Source organism: Saccopteryx bilineata, chromosome 9, assembly GCF_036850765.1.
Source record: "Saccopteryx bilineata isolate mSacBil1 chromosome 9, mSacBil1_pri_phased_curated, whole genome shotgun sequence".
Classification (NCBI taxonomy): domain Eukaryota; kingdom Metazoa; phylum Chordata; class Mammalia; order Chiroptera; family Emballonuridae; genus Saccopteryx; species Saccopteryx bilineata.
Window position 1 is genome coordinate 93,680,059 of NC_089498.1, and position 16,375 is coordinate 93,696,433.

The 16,375-nt window shown below is 41.6% G+C and overlaps 1 protein-coding gene across 1 annotated transcript in view; it reads left to right on the plus strand.

Annotated features, from left to right (window-relative positions):
- The window catches only part of WASHC2A (WASH complex subunit 2A), a 69,096-nt gene that overhangs the window by 11,941 nt on the left and 40,780 nt on the right, over positions 1 to 16,375 (plus strand). The window contains 8 exon segments of the mRNA XM_066244207.1: positions 3,085 to 3,178; positions 3,950 to 4,011; positions 5,155 to 5,202; positions 9,144 to 9,251; positions 9,848 to 9,929; positions 10,570 to 10,638; positions 14,867 to 14,985; positions 15,440 to 15,497. Of these exon segments, the coding sequence (XP_066100304.1) occupies positions 3,085 to 3,178; positions 3,950 to 4,011; positions 5,155 to 5,202; positions 9,144 to 9,251; positions 9,848 to 9,929; positions 10,570 to 10,638; positions 14,867 to 14,985; positions 15,440 to 15,497 (640 nt within the window).

Below are 16,375 nucleotides of genomic sequence, written 5' to 3' on the forward strand. Positions count from 1 at the left end.
CTAGATGGTGGGAGAGGAGACATTTATTTACTTACTTATTTTAAATTTTATTTAGAAAATTAACTTTTTTTTTTTTAATTTTTTTTTTTCTTTTTTCATTTTTCTGAAGCTGGAAACAGGGAGAGACAGTCAGACAGACTCCCGCATGCGCCCGACCGGGATCCACCCGGCACGCCCACCAGGGGCGACGCTCTGCCCACCAGGGGGCGATGCTCTGCCCATCCTGGGCGTCGCCATGTTGCGACCAGAGCCACTGTAGCGCCTGGGGCAGAGGCCACAGAGCCATCCCCAGCGCCCGGGCCATCTTTGCTCCAATGGAGCCTTGGCTGCGGGAGGGGAAGAGAGAGACAGAGAGGAAAGCGCGGCGGAGGGGTGGAGAAGCAAATGGGCGCTTCTCCTGTGTGCCCTGGCCGGGAATCGAACCCGGGTCCTCCGCACGCTAGGCCGACGCTCTACCGCTGAGCCAACCCGGCCAGGGCAGAAAATTAACTTTTAACAGGGTGACATTGATAAGAGTACATAGGTTTCAGGTAAACATTTCTATAGCATTTGAACTGTTGATTATGTTATATACCCATCACCCAAAGTCAAATCATTTTCCGTCACCTTGTATTTGTCCCTCTTTACACTGTTCCCTCCACCTTCTCCCCCAAGGGGACATTTATGAGAGTCACCATCTTGAGTACTCTGAGAGAGAACTGATTTCTAAGTTAAGGAAATTAGGGTAGAGATGAGACTTGAATTGGGTTTTGAAGGATGAGAAGGCCCATGACAGGTACAGATTGTTGGCTACCAGAATTCTGTAGCTTGTGCTGAGAGAGGTTGCAGAAGCATTGAAAGACATTTGGGCTGTCTTCCAGTTCTGACTGTTATGAAGAAAGCTGCTGTGCGAGTCCATGCACAGACATTAGCATAACAGGTACCTGTGGCTTTACTGCTTCTGTCTCAGATTGGCAAAGGAGATGGTGGGGCAACGCTAGCATCACTCAGGTAAACAGAAAGTGGCAATATTGCTTTTGAGAGTCCCTGTGACACACGAGTGCCTTGTGAATTGAAGCGTTACACAAAGGCAGACTCATCTGGCCCCTCATTTTGAGGCACCTTCTCTCAGTTTGACTGCCATGTCCTTGCAGCACTTCACATTCATGTCTTGCTTTCACTGTGGGGTTTTAGGAGTAGCAGGGCACCTCGGCCATGCTTGTTACTGCAAGTTGCACATGCTTCTGTTTTACAGGAGTACTTGGGAAGGCCTCCTGAGTCAGTGAACAACCCAATTTTCATTTTCTTGTCACTAAATTGGTTGCTGTTGTATCTTTAACCTTTACATTAATTTTCCCAATCTTTTTGTTGTGTGTGAAGCATCAGAATTATTCTCCTTCCTCCCCCAGGGTCTTTTCATAGGAAAGGGAAATTATGGCCAAAGAGTCATGCATCTCAAAGGACAAGTTAGCTCTTCCTCTGGCAGTAGAGATGGGAGGTTGTTCTGGGTGGAAGGCTTTCCTGGCCTTAAATTTTTTTTTTTTAATTTTTTTTTTTTTTTTTTTCATTTTTTCATTTTTCTGAAGCTGGAAACGGGGAGAGACAGTCAGACTCCCGCATGCGCCCGACTGGGATCCACCCGGCACGCCCACCAGGGGTGACGCTCTGCCCACCAGGGGGCGATGCTCTGCCCATCCTGGGCGTCGCCATATTGCGACCAGAGCCACTCTAGCGCCTGAGACAGAGGCCACAGAGCCATCCCCAGCGCCCGGGCCATCTTTGCTCCAATGGAGCCTTGGCTGCGGGAGGGGAAGAGAGAGACAGAGAGGAAAGCGCGGCGGAGGGGTGGAGAAGCAAATGGGCGCTTCTCCTGTGTGCCCTGGCCGGGAATCGAACCCGGGTCCTCCGCACGCTAGGCCGACGCTCTACCGCTGAGCCAACCGGCCAGGGCCCTGGCCTTAAATTTTTAATGTGTGTGATGGATGGGTCTCCAACATGGATTATTGTGTACGCTGTCTCCTTGATCTCATTCTGATGTTTTATCTTGTGGTCTTATTTTACCAAATTGACTTTTCTAAATTTTATGGTATGAACCTCTGGGGCCCTGGTTGGCAAACTGTGGCTCGCGAGCCACATGCGGCTCTTTGGTCCCTTGAGTATGGCTCTTCCACAAAATACCACATGCGGGCACTACCTCGGTAAGGAATGTACTTACCTATATGGTTTAAGTTTTAAAAATTTGGCTTTCAAAAGAAATTTCAATTGTTGTACTGTTGATATTTGGCTCTGTTGACTAATGAGTTTGCCAACAACTGCTCTGGGGGATATTATTATTCCCCTCTTTGAGTTACTTTTTCTCCCAAATAGGGTCACCTCCATCTTTTAGACATGAAGTTGTTATTATGACTATAGATACTTGCATAGTTGTCATTGTTTTTCATTTGGCCTGTGCAGTGTGATGCAGTGTGAAGGCATCTGATGCAGTGTGAAGGCATCTTCAATGCCCTCGTTTGTGACCTGTTTCTCCATACTCCCTCCCTAAAACCTGCATGTACCGCCTGCCTTCTTATAGTCATAGCAGATCATTTGGGTCATATCATCAGTGTGCTTCTCTCCAAATTTAGGACTCCCTGGAGGAATCTCAAGATTGCTAGATTGATTGGCTGACTTGTACTTACCAATGCTTCTTTTTAGGGGAGGAGTGTGGGGCTTAGAGCCATCAGAGCTCACCAGAATTTCTGATTCTTTTCTAGGTCCTCCTCTCTTGAACACGGTGCTGTGAAGCTGTTCCCTTTCTCTGTTTGATTATTGCTGGCAAAGGTTTTGCAGGCTTTTGCCGCTTTTGTTAATATAACTAGGCACCTGAGAAAGGAGATTCTGTCATTTATCCTTATTTTGCTATTTTTACCTAGGATTTGACTTTTTAAAAATAATTGTGTTTTTTTTCTATTTTTTGTACTTTTAATCCTGCTGTGGTCCTTAGTCTCTACTTTTGTTATGTAAGTCTTTTGGGGTAGTCAGATGAAGCAAGATATCAAGTGGAAAACTTAATTTAATTTTTCAATCTAAATATTTGATGGTTTATTTTTTATCATTTTTCTAAAGGATCTATATATTGATCGTCCTTTACCTTATTTAATTGGGTCAAAGCTGTTCATGGAGCAAGAGGATATAGGTCTTGGAGAGCTATCCAGTGAAGGTACTCTTTGCACTAAATATTTTTGTTACTTTAACATTTATATCTTAACTTTTTATTTTACAATAACTTCAAACTTTATATTACTTTTCTAAGAATAATGCCAAGAACTCCCACATACCCTTCACCCAGCTCTCTGCCAGTTAACATTTCATCACATTTGTTTCATCATTTTCTCTCTTTCTATATATATATTTCTTTCTGAACCTATTTGAAAGACATCAGACACTATACCCTATCACTCCTAAATATGTCTGTGTGTATTTTCTAAGAATAAAGACATTCTCTTATACAGCCACACTATTACCACCAAAGTCAGGGAATTTTACTGGACATAATACTATTAGCTACTCCTCAATTATATTCAGGTTTTGGCAATTGTTCCAATGATGGCCCTTACAGTAACTTCTTTCCTCTGATCTGGAATCCAACCCAGGTCACTCATTACATTCAGTTGTCCAAAAAAAAAAAATCTTTTCTTTTCACAACCATGACATCTTTGAAGAGTACAGGCCAGGTTGTTTGTTTGCTTGTTTTTAAAATAATTTTTTTTTTTGTAATTAGGAAGTATTGTAGCCAATGGGGAGGTACTTTGAAGCTGTTAAATATTTCGCTCTTCATTATGGGAGGATACTTTTAATTCCAGTTAGTGGTATAGATAGTTTTATCAAAATTTCTGAGATACTGCTATATGGTGGTTTATAATTTTAAGAAGAAACTAAGCACATTTTCTTATGAAATATTGATGATAACCCTTATCTTTATTCTAAACAGAAGGTTCATTAGGCAGCAACCGTGGCAGCCTTGCTGACAGTGATGAAGAGAACGAGGAAGAGGTGAGGCCTGTGTAGTGTGTCTGAGACCTGATTGGCAGGACACTTAGGGTGTGTTTGGCATGCTAAGTAAATAACATGTTTGTGAATTAGCAGTCTGTTTTCATACATCTTTGAACAGTGATAGGAGCCATGTTCTGAAGTTGTTTCCTTGGGATTTGGTTTCCTTTTTTGTCTTGTGAGCAAAAACAAGGAAAACTGCTGTAATCCCTTTTACTGTTCCTCCCTCCCACCTCCCCACCTAATCCTCTTTTTTACCAATATATTTTGAAGGGGAGGACAGCTTAGATATTTTGGTGGGGGGTCTTCCTGAGATACAGTCTTTGAATAAGTTCTATCTTTGAATAATTCTAGGAAAAATGTCCACATTTTAAACTTCTATTATAAAACCTTCTAGACCAGTGGACTGCTTAAAGCATCCATTTATGTTTTAGCTTTGTTGTTGCCTCTAGCATCCTCACATTCGCAGAGTATAATTCGACTCCCTGCTGTAGGGTCTCGGGGTCTGTGGACCTTGACCACTGTTGTTTCTGGCTTTGTTCCTTTAGACAAAATATTCGTAATTGAAAAGGGTAGAGACATTTAAACGTGGATTTCTAAAAAGAGACATTGTTATATACTTTTCTCCTCTCTTCTTCTCCCATTCTCTCCCCTGCCTTCCTTCATCAAAACACCTAACAGTAGGAAATAAGCTTTTCTTAAATAACCTCAATGTAAGTGATGGTTATTGGATGAACTCTGCTCTTAGCCATCAGTGCAAGTCTTTCTATATGTAATTGCTGGTGGCAGATACTGATGTTCCCTTCTTTGGCCTGGTGAGGTAATTATCCTATTTAGAAGGGAATATAGAGAGTGGAGTCCAAAAAGTAAAATGATGAAACCAGCTTTGGATAATTAAGTTAATTAAATGTGCAACTCTATTTTAAATCCAGTGGTCAGAAGTGGTAGAGCAGATACACATGAATAAATTGTTAGAGATGTTTTACTTAACCACAAAAAATTACATTAACTAGAACAGTCCTTCGTGATATTGCCTTAAATATATCTTGATACTTCAGGTGACCAGTAATAAATAGTACAGAGACTAAGTGTTGATGAATCCCAACTTAGACCTGAATTAACAACAAAGCCTTTTTACCCCTAAAGGAGTCAGATGAAGATTTTGCCAATCATAGTGACAATGATCAAAACCAGGTAAGGCTCATGTATTAAAGTGATTTTACTTTTAAATGTTAATTGAAGCATAGTGTGAATATATACTAAATAGGTACTGAAATTACTTTTGAATGACTTAAGAGAAAATAAAGATCTATTTTTATTTACAGCTAATTTTCCTTCAATATACTACTTCCGTATATAAAGTAAAACTTATTTTTTCTTAGGAAAAAAAGAAGTAAAAAACAAAATTAGGAAACAGAGCCTCTAAAAGAAGGCCCAGTTACTCAGACTATTCCCTCCCCCATATTAAAATTTGAGACAGTATAGTAGTAGGAACACTTGAAAGATGAAAATTTTCTAATCTTACTGTTTTAGTATCACTGTCATGTTTTTTGTGTTTCTTTCTAAGGATATATTCTTTTTATAATATATACATAGTTTATTTTCTGCTATTTTATGTTAATACAGATATTTCATTGTCTTTTTAAATAATCTTTGTAATCTGCTCTTTGTAAACATCTATATTTTAAAGCACGCTAATATATGATGCTGTTTCTAAATGTATATGGAAAATAGTTTATTTTCAAAATTTTATTTTTGAGATAATGATATATTCAGTGTTTTCATACATAAAAGTCCTTTGCTAATGTGTACTGTTCCTTAGTCATTAGGGAGTGTAGAGTTATGTTAAAGGCTCTTGATATTTATTGTTTGATGGATATTCTAAATTATAGACCTTGCATAACAATTTTCCTGCAATCTCATCAGCACTGAGATTGCTACCATAATATAGAGATTGTTCCAATTTGCATTTATCACTAACTGGAATATTTTTTTTCATAAAAATTTTCAACTATCTAATGAAGGGTTTAGCACTTTTTTATTGGTACTTGTATTTTCACAGTGGTATTCACAAATATTTCTGGTCTCTATAATTTTAATAATCTACATTTCTTTCTGTGGAATTTACTATTAATAGGTATAAATTCAGACAATTTTTAAAACAATACAATATAGTGATTGGCTTAACCATTTGTTTGTATTCTTAAAGATAGACTGGTCTTGTGTGCCACAGCTAACCTCAGAGTTCTAAAGATTTTAATATAGTGCCTGGCACAGTTTATTGATTTAAACATTAATAATTTTTAAAAAATCATACATATGAGTGGCTGCTTTTGTAAAAATTAGATAAAACTTAGTTTGAGAAAGTCAGACAGCCAATTGATGATTGCCAGGGCTGAGGAGAGGGGAGAATGGGGAGTGCCTGCTTCACGGAGAGATCTAAGATGGCAGCGGAGTAGGTGGACGTTCCAATCACCTCCTCCCAGGACCAAGTTGGCGTTATAACTAAATTTAAGAACAACTACCCTGAAAAACCAACTCAGGACTAAATAAAGAGGTGTCTCATAACCAAGAAGTCCTAGAAGAAGCCACATGGAGACTGTTGGGAAGGGCAGAGAATGAAAAGGGCTGTCCCTGCTCCCATGAGTGGCAGCTGAGTTTTCAGAGGGACATGTCAGCTGCAGGAGGTTTGCTGTGAGAGGTTAGGGTCCTAAGCCCCAAGCCAGGTGCCCCGGCCTAGAGCACCAGAGCCTAGAAAAAGTGCCCACATAGTTTGGTGGTGAAAAGAGACGTGAGTTCTCAGAGACGCAGGCTCTGTCTTAAAGGGTCAATGCAGAAAATCTCATTCACAGTCACTTACCCTGGGCTCCAGTGGAGGGAGGGCTGAGCAGACTGGGATTGTGAGAAGAGAGTGGGAGATTGGCAGACGCAGGGAGAGACATGGTGGGGGAACAGCCACCAAGACCCCTTTGCTGAGCCATTCTCTAGTGGTAGTCAACCTGGTCCCTACCGCCCACTAGTGGGCGTTCCAGCTTTTATAGTGGGTGGTAGCAGAGCAACCAAAGTATAAATAAAAACATTTAACTATAGTAAGTTGTTTTATAAAGATTTTTTTTTCTGCCAAACTTAGCGAAAATCTGACATAAAATACTTGGTAAGTAATTATTATTATATGCTTTAAGTTTCTGTAACTCTGCTTTATAAATTTTATAAAGTAAAGTTACGCCCCTACTTTATAAATCACTATTACTGTGGAACTGGTGGGCGGTTAGAAAATGTTACTACTAACAGAGATACAAAAGTGGGCGGTAGGTATAAAAAGGTTGACTACCCCTGCAGTAGTACCACAGTGGCCATCTTTCCTGGGTGGAACAATCTCCTTGTTAAGACATCAGCCTGAGGAAAAGCAACTGCCCTACCCTCAGGAATTGCTTGCCCCACCCTATGGACTTTGGGCCTTGCTGAGAAGTAAGCAGTCCTGGCCAGGAAGCAGGGGTCTGAAAAGACTCAGGGGTGCCAGTGACTCGATTGTCTGGCATTGAGGCCAGAACTTTCCCCCCTCCTTTCCTGAGGGTATGACTGGTGCTTCTGCCGCACAGGAGATTCAGTAGGAACTATCCTTATTGAGCGCAAACCAAATCTCTGATTTTCAGACACCAACCAGATTCCTAGTGGCCAAAGCCTACTAAGGTCTGAGAAAAAAATTCAGGATGGGGGCCCTGGCCGGTTGGCTCAGTGGTAGAGCGTCGGCCTGGCGTGCAGGAGTCCCGGGTTCGATTCTGGGCCAGGGCACACAGGAGAGGCGCCCATCTGCTTCTCCACCCCTCCCCCTCTCCTTCCTCTCTGTCTCTCTCTTCCCCTCCCGCAGGCAAGGCTCTATTGGAGCAAAAGATGGCCCGGGCGCTGGGGATGGCTCCATGGCCTCTGCCTCAGGCGCTAGAGTGGCTCTGGTCACAACAGAGTGACGCCCCGATGGTCAGAGCATCGCCCCCTGGTGGGCGTGCCAGGTGGATCTCGGTCGGGCGCATGCGGGAGTCTGTCTGACTGCCTCCCCATTTCCAGCTTCAGAAAAATACAACAACAACAAAAAAATTTAGGATGGGATTCCCTGGGATGGGAGCCACACCCACCATCTTTCCTGAAGCCTGACTAGCCCAGCCTCGATACTCTACCAGAGGTTTTTTCAAGGTCCAGGCAGCTTTGGGTCTTTTGCTGACCTCTCTTCAGGTCTGGAGCTGGTAAAAGCCAGCCTACGTGTGTGGCTTGAGCCTTCCATGTGCACCTAAGCCCAGCAGAGGCAGTCACAAACTCTGGTTTGCTTCTAGCTCCAAAAAGGTTGCTGAGGGCCAGTCACAGGCAGTGTCTTACACTGGTCTGCACCAGGTTCCATCCTAATAGGTCCAGAACCAGCACATTCAGTTACTAGCTGCAGTGATCATCATAGCAGGACCCAACTAGTATCACTAGTAGCATATTCAAATAGAAAGATTGTCAGGCACCAAATGCAGCTGAGGCAAATTATGCTTTCTGTGGTCAGCACCTGCATAGTGGTTCACACACACTGGACAAGGTTGAGTGTCACAGTCAGCCAGCCCAAGTCCCAGATATCCTGCCCCACTGGGCTCAGTCCCACAGGTGGAAGGGTAAGAAGCTTAGAGCTCAGACATTCAAGGTGTGGGTTTTTTGGAACCTGTTGTTGGGTCCAGACAAAGAGCTTAGCCACTTTCTGGGGGTAGGGTCACAAATCAGCTCCAGTGGAAGACTGTCAATGTTCTTCCCTAAGACTAGGGCCTCATCAGCTAAAAAACTTCTACAGAGGGTACTGTTGGCCCCTCCCAGCCTGAACCTGCTACTCACTTCTTTAAGAAGAAATAGAATTGGATTATCTAGCAATAGCTTATTTTTTAAACTGTTAGTATTCTTATTAAGATGATAGTTTAATCATTTCTCTAGTTATGGATATTTTTAACATTTTGTTTTACTATTGCACTAAAAATAAATCTTGTGTAAAAAAATAAATCATAGCTTTTGCTGTGTTTGAACAGTTACCATTTGCCTAAAGGCTAAGTAGTAGTATCTCCTTTTTAGCTTGATGTCTTATCTATTAGTTCTAATCTGGTGGTTTGTACTCTTAGCACACTGTACAAATGACTGATGAAGAAGATGATGACGGTTGTGACATTTTCGCTGACTCTGAGAAGGAGGAGGAAGATAATGAGGATGTTGAAGAAAATACTAGACCTGTAAGAAAGAATATAGTTGGTACCTCTTGGCAAGGTTTAAGAGTGATACCTAAAACCTTCTTTTTATTGCTTATTATTTGTAACTATTATTTTACATCATATTTGTATTTTCATTTACACTTTTGAAAATAATGGTTGAGCATCCCAGGTTGCCTTGCAAGCATCAGTTTCTGTTTCAGATGTTACAATTTTTACAAGTCAGATAACTCAAAATATATTCAGTTACAGAGTTTTAGGACCCTAATATTCTTCCCTTTCCCCTCACACCAAGGACTTCGTGGTAGTTTTCTATCATGGTTGTATTCCTGAAACTAATATAATACTGTATGTCAACTGTGATTGAAAAATAAAAGCTATTTAAAGTTAAAATAAATTGTTGACTGTAAAAACAGGTTATGGAGCCCTCCCTTGAAGGAACCCAAGTCCTGTGGTTTCTCAGGTGGTACATATGTTTAAATTCACTTAGTTGAACACTGCCTTCTCATCATTTCAATTACTTTACCATTATTTACAGAATTTGGTTAGGTATTCAAAAGTAAACCACACTAGTTTGTATGTTATAAGAAAATGATTCTTTCGATCTCTTCTGCCTGTAGAAAAGAATCACGTCCTTTGCCGATGAGCTGGCTGCTCGGATCAAAGGAGATGCCACAAGCCAGATGGAGGAGAAACAGAGAGGTATGCCCCCAGCCCCTTGAGATGAGTTAACTCAGTGGATGGAGAAGTGCTGGGCCCCTTGCTGGGCATCCTGGGAGCAGAGTGCCCTGTTTAAACAGTTTAGGGCGAAAGAGTCCTACATTGTATGTCTTTATTTTTTTGGTCTATCAACTCTGATAACTGAACACTGTGGACTCCCGTGAAAAATGCACATATATACATTTATATAACATTATATATTTGGTTTACAGGGAATTAATGGATACCTCAAAAAGGAATAGGCCCCAGATTAAGAATCCCTGGCTTAATATTTACTTCTATAGCTTGGCTAAATGAAAAATGTACAATATTGAGTGTTTGGTGATTTCTTTGTGTACACACACACACACACACACACACACACATACACACACACGATAATTCTTTCAGCAGGTGCAGCCTGATATGCACATTTCCCTGTTAGGTAACTTGAAGCTTTTTTCTTAAAAAGAGGCAGTTTTGAGTGCCTGCTGAAGTGCTCAGGTAGAGCTGAGATGCAAAGTTGAATGGCTTGCTGTGAGCTTAGGAGGCATGAGATGGCAGACATGCATGTAAAAAATCAGATAAATGCTAAGCATAGACTGAATATAGTTAAAACTAACATATTCTCATATTCTTCAAGCCTTATTTCCAGAAGCAAAACCTCAGATGACACTGAGAGAGAAGAAGGAAAGGAGAACTCCCTCAGACAGTAGGCCTTTTCCCTGAATTGTTTTTTAAAACTAAATGGTCTTCTTTATTTTATTTTTGATTACATTTAATGCGATGAAATTGGTTAATAAGATCATATAGGTTTCAAGTGTGCAGCTCATTTGTCTATTGCATTGTATGCCCCTCATTCAAAGTCAAACCTTTTGTCACCATATCTATGGCCCCCCTTTACCCTTTACTACTTCCACACCCCTTTACTCTGACCACCACACTGTTGTTTGAGTCTATGAGTTTTTGGTCTTCTTCTTTGTTCATTTGTTGCTTTCAGTTTTATATCCCACATATGAATGAAATTATATGGTTCTTGATTTTTCTGTCTCACTTATTTTGCTTACATTGATATTCTTAAGATCCATCCATGTTGCTAATGATAGTATTTCATCTTTTCTCATAGCTGAACACTACTAGTTTCATTGGATATATGTACCACATCTTTTTTTTTAGTGAGAGAGAGAGAGACAGGAAGGGAGAGAGTTGAAAAGCATCAACTCGTAGTTGCAACACCTTAGCTATTCATTGACTGCTTCTCATATGTGCCTTGATAGGGGGCGTCCCAGGCCATTGCTCTCTCCTCTGTGCCACCACCTGGTCAGACTGTACCACATCTTCTTTTTTTATTTTTTAAACTTTTTTGTATTTTTCTGAAGTGAGAAGTGGAGAGGCAGAGAGACAAACTCCCGCATGCGCCCAACCGGGCTCCACCCAGTAAGCTCACAAGGGGGTGATACTCTGCCCATCTGGGGTGTTGAAGCCATACTCAGTATCTGGGCCAACTTTGCTCCAGTGGAGCCTTGGCTGCAGGAGGGGTAGAGAGAAATAGAGAGGAAGGAGAGGGTGGAGAATCAGATTGGCGCTTCTACTGTGTGCCTTGGTCGGGAATTGAACCTGGGACTTCCACATGCTGGGCTGATGCTCTACCATTGAGCTAACTGGCCAGGGCTATAACACATCTTCTTTATCTTATCATCTATTGAAGGACACTTTGATTGTCTCCATTTGTTGACCTCCGGAATAATGCTGCAATAAACATGAGGGTGCATATATCTTTGAGAATAAATGTTTTCAAAATTTTCGTGTAGATAACCGAAGAGAGGTTCCTGAGTCATATGGTAACTCTATTCCTTCTTTTTTTTAGAGAGACGAGAGACAGGAAGGGAGAGGGATGAGAAGTTCCAGCTGAGCCAGTGACCGCTAGGTCATGCCGGCGACCTTGGGATTGATGCCAGCGACCATAGGGTTATGTCTATGATCCCAAGCTCAAGCTGGTGAGCCTGTGCTCAGGCCAGACAAGCTTGTGCTTAAGCCAGTGACTTCAGGGTTTCAGTCCTGGGACCTCAGTGTTCCAGGTCAATGCTCTATTCACTGCACCACTACCAGTCATTCTGGAGTCAAAGAGTTCTTTCATTTCTTTTATATTTTTTTTTGTCTTTTTTTTTTTTTTTTTTTTTTTTTTACAGAGATAGAGAGAGAGTCAGAGAGAGGGATAGACAGGGACAGACAGGAACACAGAGAGATGAGAAGTATCAATCATCAGTTTTTTCTTGTGACACCTTAGTTGTTCATTGATTACTTTCTCATATGTGCTTTGACCATGGGCCTTCAGCAGACTGAGTAACCCCTTGCTTGAGCCAGTGACCTTGGGTCTAAGCTGGTGAGCTTTGTTCAAACCAGATGGGCCCGTGCTCAAGCTGGCGACCTCAGGGTCTCGAACTTGGGTCATCCGCATCCCAGTCAGATGCTCTATCCACTGTGCCACCGCCCAGTCAGCATTTTTTTTTTAAATTTTTTTTCTCAAGTTTATCTTTTCTTTCCTCTGCACCATTTCTTAATTTCTATCTTAGGTATCACTAAATTCTTTCCTCCATTGGTCAGCCCTATTTCCTAAGCTCAGTAGTTCATTCTTTATTTCTCCTACTGAGTTTTTCATCTCCAGAATATCTATTTGGTTCTTTTTTAAAGTTTTAGTCTCTTTACAAAGTACTTGTTTTGTTCATTGATTTTATTTTTGAGATCATTAAACTGCCTGTGTTTTCTTGTAACTCATTAAGTCTTTTTCGACCTTCAGTTTTGATTTTCTGTCATTTAAGTTACATATTTTTATGTCTTTAAGTTTATTTTCTGGAGAATTTTAATTTTCTTACTAGCTTTCTTGTTATCTTGGTTATTCATGGAATTTGATGAATTCCTTCTCTGTATAGGCATCTGTGTATAAGTAGCACTTCTGTGGTAGATTTGTAAGAAGTCTTTCTATTGTTTGCCAGTAGGAGGCACTGAAGCACAGATTTCTTAGTTCTCTTGCACTGCTGTGGCTTTTCAGATCTCTGTGGGGTGATGGGAAAATAGCCTGTGCTCCCGGGAAGGTGGGTGTCTCTACTGTGTTCAGGTTTCCTCCATTTCAGTGGACCAGCCCTGCTGGAGGGAATGTGGTGGGTGATGGGGGTGCTGGGGCTCCAAATACACTGTTCACAAAATTAGGGGATATTTTATAGCTTCATATTCGTTTTTGAAATATCCTCTAATTTTTGTGAGCAGTATATGTGAAATTTCAGTGCTGTCCCCTGCTGACAGATGCTGCTGGTGGTGGAGTTGTTTTGTGTGGATGTGGGTTGAGCTGGGGGAGGTTGGCTCTGCCTTTGTTGCTTTGCTTTCCTAGTATTAGTGACAGGCAGACCTCAATGACCTCTCCTCTGTGTCTCTACAATCTTGGGGTTTGTCGCAGAGTGTGCATGTTCCTTGGGGAGAGAAATCTTTCTGTAGAACAAGTTCTCTGGTTTGCAGACAATGCTGTCTCCACCCTGACACACTGCTACAGCTTCTTCTGGGGCCTGCTGCTAGCTCGAAGAGGCCAAGGGGAGTCAGGCCCCAGGGTGGCGAGGGGAGATGGGCCCCAGGGGTTGAGGGGAGACAGGCTTGGGGCGGAGGGGGGGGGGCGAGAATCAGCAGCCTGGGTCTGTAGCTTTGCTTCTCTGACTGGAATGGCAATTGCCAGACAACAGGCTGCAACAGTATGCTTTGTCTGCCCAGGGCAGTGGGTTCAGCTGCAGTGCGTACTGGCCACTTCTGTAGGAGTGCTCACTGTGTCCCTCTGCTCCTCCCCACTGAAGGGAGTGCCAGCAGTGGCCTGATTTTCCCCTCTTTGGGTTGAGACCTGCAGTGAGCTCAGGACTCCCAGTTCTGAGCTTGTTTCCCTGGCTCCCTCTGCTCTCCTTTCCAGCTCCACGTTTTATACTCTGCTCTCCCACCTTCAGCTGTTTTAGCGCACAGTTCTCTCAGACATGTTTGTGTGTTGAGCAGGGACCCTTTGTTGAATTATAGTTGTTCAAATTTTTGAAACTTCAAAGGGAGAGACCATGCCACCATTCCTCTGACATCATCCAATTCAATTTTGTGTAGTGGCTGTTAACTCCTGATTATCACTTACATCAGTGGTTTTCACTGCTAGTCTGTGGACCAGTGCTGGTCTGTGAAAGAGTTAACTACCCTGATGTTACAGGAAGATCATAAACCCAATGATTATAGAGTCTATGATAAGTTGAAAACCACTAACTTACGTAATTTATGAAGTGCTTTTAAATGTTTGACAAATGGGAACTGTCTCTCCATGTTTTCAGAGCATTTAAAAGCATGCTTTTAGGTGCTTGGAGGAGAGGTGGATGTAGGGGGAAATGGTGTGAAGATTTGAATTTTTAGATTTTATAGCGATCAATAGCTGTCTTTGTGGAATTCTGTAGAAGTATAAAAACTAGGGATCTCTAGCATTTTTTTCAATAAAAATATATCAGGCTTTTTCATATTAAACAGTCAAGTTCATTACATTCCCACTTGTGTTTGTGCCATTAGAAAATCTCTTTGTTAGTCTGCCCTTTTCTCTAAATTCTTGGTAGAATGGGTCTTGAATGACAATTCAAAGATATACTTGCTCCAGAAGAAATAGATCTAGATGAAGGGGATCATGTGTGGAATTCACCTGCTGCTGACATTTACAGACTCGAGGGTTGGAGCCCAGAGAGCCTTTGAAGGGAGATAGAGGGAGTGTTAGAGGGCTGCTTAATGAGCTTTGGTACTGCTGGCATTGAAATACCCCTGGTTACATATCATTAGATAAACTTTGTGCTAATTTTGGAGAAGTTACGAAGGCTAACCTCTGGAATTTGAGTTCCAACCCCATTGTTAACTCTCCCTGAAGAACATGTATTTCTGTTTGTTAGATGAAGACGATAATTTGTTCATACCCCCCAAGCTGACCGATGAAGACTTCTCACCATTTGGCTCGAGAGGGGGCCTGTTCAGTGGAGGGAAGGGACTGTTTGATGATGAGGATGAAGAGGTGAGTCATGGGTAGCCTGAAGCTCTCCGCAGCTGTGTCATTGAAGAAAACACACTTTGTTCCTTTGGTAGGAAAATGGCTTCTTATCTGGAAGCTGTTTCTGCTTTTATATTTGGGGAGATTCTGAACTAAGAATTACAAAGAGAAAGGGATTGTATCCTGGTGCCCTTTTTAAGGTAGGGTGAGTTGGTGAGAGTGTAATAATGAATAATTTACTTGAGGCAGTTTCTTACCTTATATGTTGTCTTCTTCCATGTTTATTTAATTTTTCGACAGACCTGACTTACTTAAGAGTCTGATTTTGCTGTAGTCTTCACTTTGAAACTGGTTTTCTGGCAGAACATTAGACATAAATGTTTAAACTTTGCAAGGTACTTTTCTTTAGAAAGCCTCAAATGCAACTCCCTTTTCACTGCTTTTTTGAGTTTTGAGTCCTCTACTGTTTTACCACCAGAGTGACCTCTTCATGGAAGCCCCTCAGAATCAGGAAGCTCAAGCACCTGCTAATGAGGGTAAGCTTGGATTGAGGCTGACCGTGTTTCTTTGTGAAGATTTCCAAAACTGTTTACTTTGTGCTAGGAGATGGAATCCCTGAAGTTGTTCCTAAACCTTGCTGTTTTGTTAGGTAGGAAACTGTTGTGTTTCACTTGGTCTAGTTAAAAGTAGTTTATTTGCACTAATTCTTGTCTTGGAAAAAGGAAAGAGTACTCTCTGTAAACCCACATTACAGTTTTGCCTCTTAGAGAACTCGTAAAAAGTTACAGGAAAAATAACTAGCAGTAGTGAGGACATTTTCATTTAATAAATTTAATTCAAAGAAACAGTTCTAAAATTCTGCGTGTAAATTTAGATCAGTAATTCCCAGTCCAAAGTGCATCATCATAAAGGCACACATAAAAAATGAAAAACTTAAAATTTTATTCTTGCAGGTCTGTGGCAATTCTTGGGAATTGGGAATTAGTTATTTTAAGCAACTTGTTCTCTCTGGGCCACTAGTTGTCAGATTTTGGAGTTTCTACAGTGCTGCCTTGGTGGTCATATGGTTCCTGCTCTCCACTTTTTGGCATCAGTGACTTGCCTAGTTTCTGTCTTTCCTGTTATTGTCTTCATTTTTCACTGATGTCTGAAGGTGTTTTTTTTTTAACTTGTTCATTCTCAGGAACAGGAATGAGCACTGTGGAGGAGCTTGGCTTGCTCTGCCCCTCCCCTCACTGTGCTCTGCATGCTCCTTGGCCTCTCCAGCCAACTGTGCTGCTCTTGTCTGCCCAGAGTCACGTGATTTTCCATGGGAGTTACAGCGGTGGTTGCATTAGTACTAAGAAAAAAGTTATTACCTGGTAGAGAAGATACTAAGGAATTTTAAAATTACTCGTTTAGGAAAAGTTTTGAA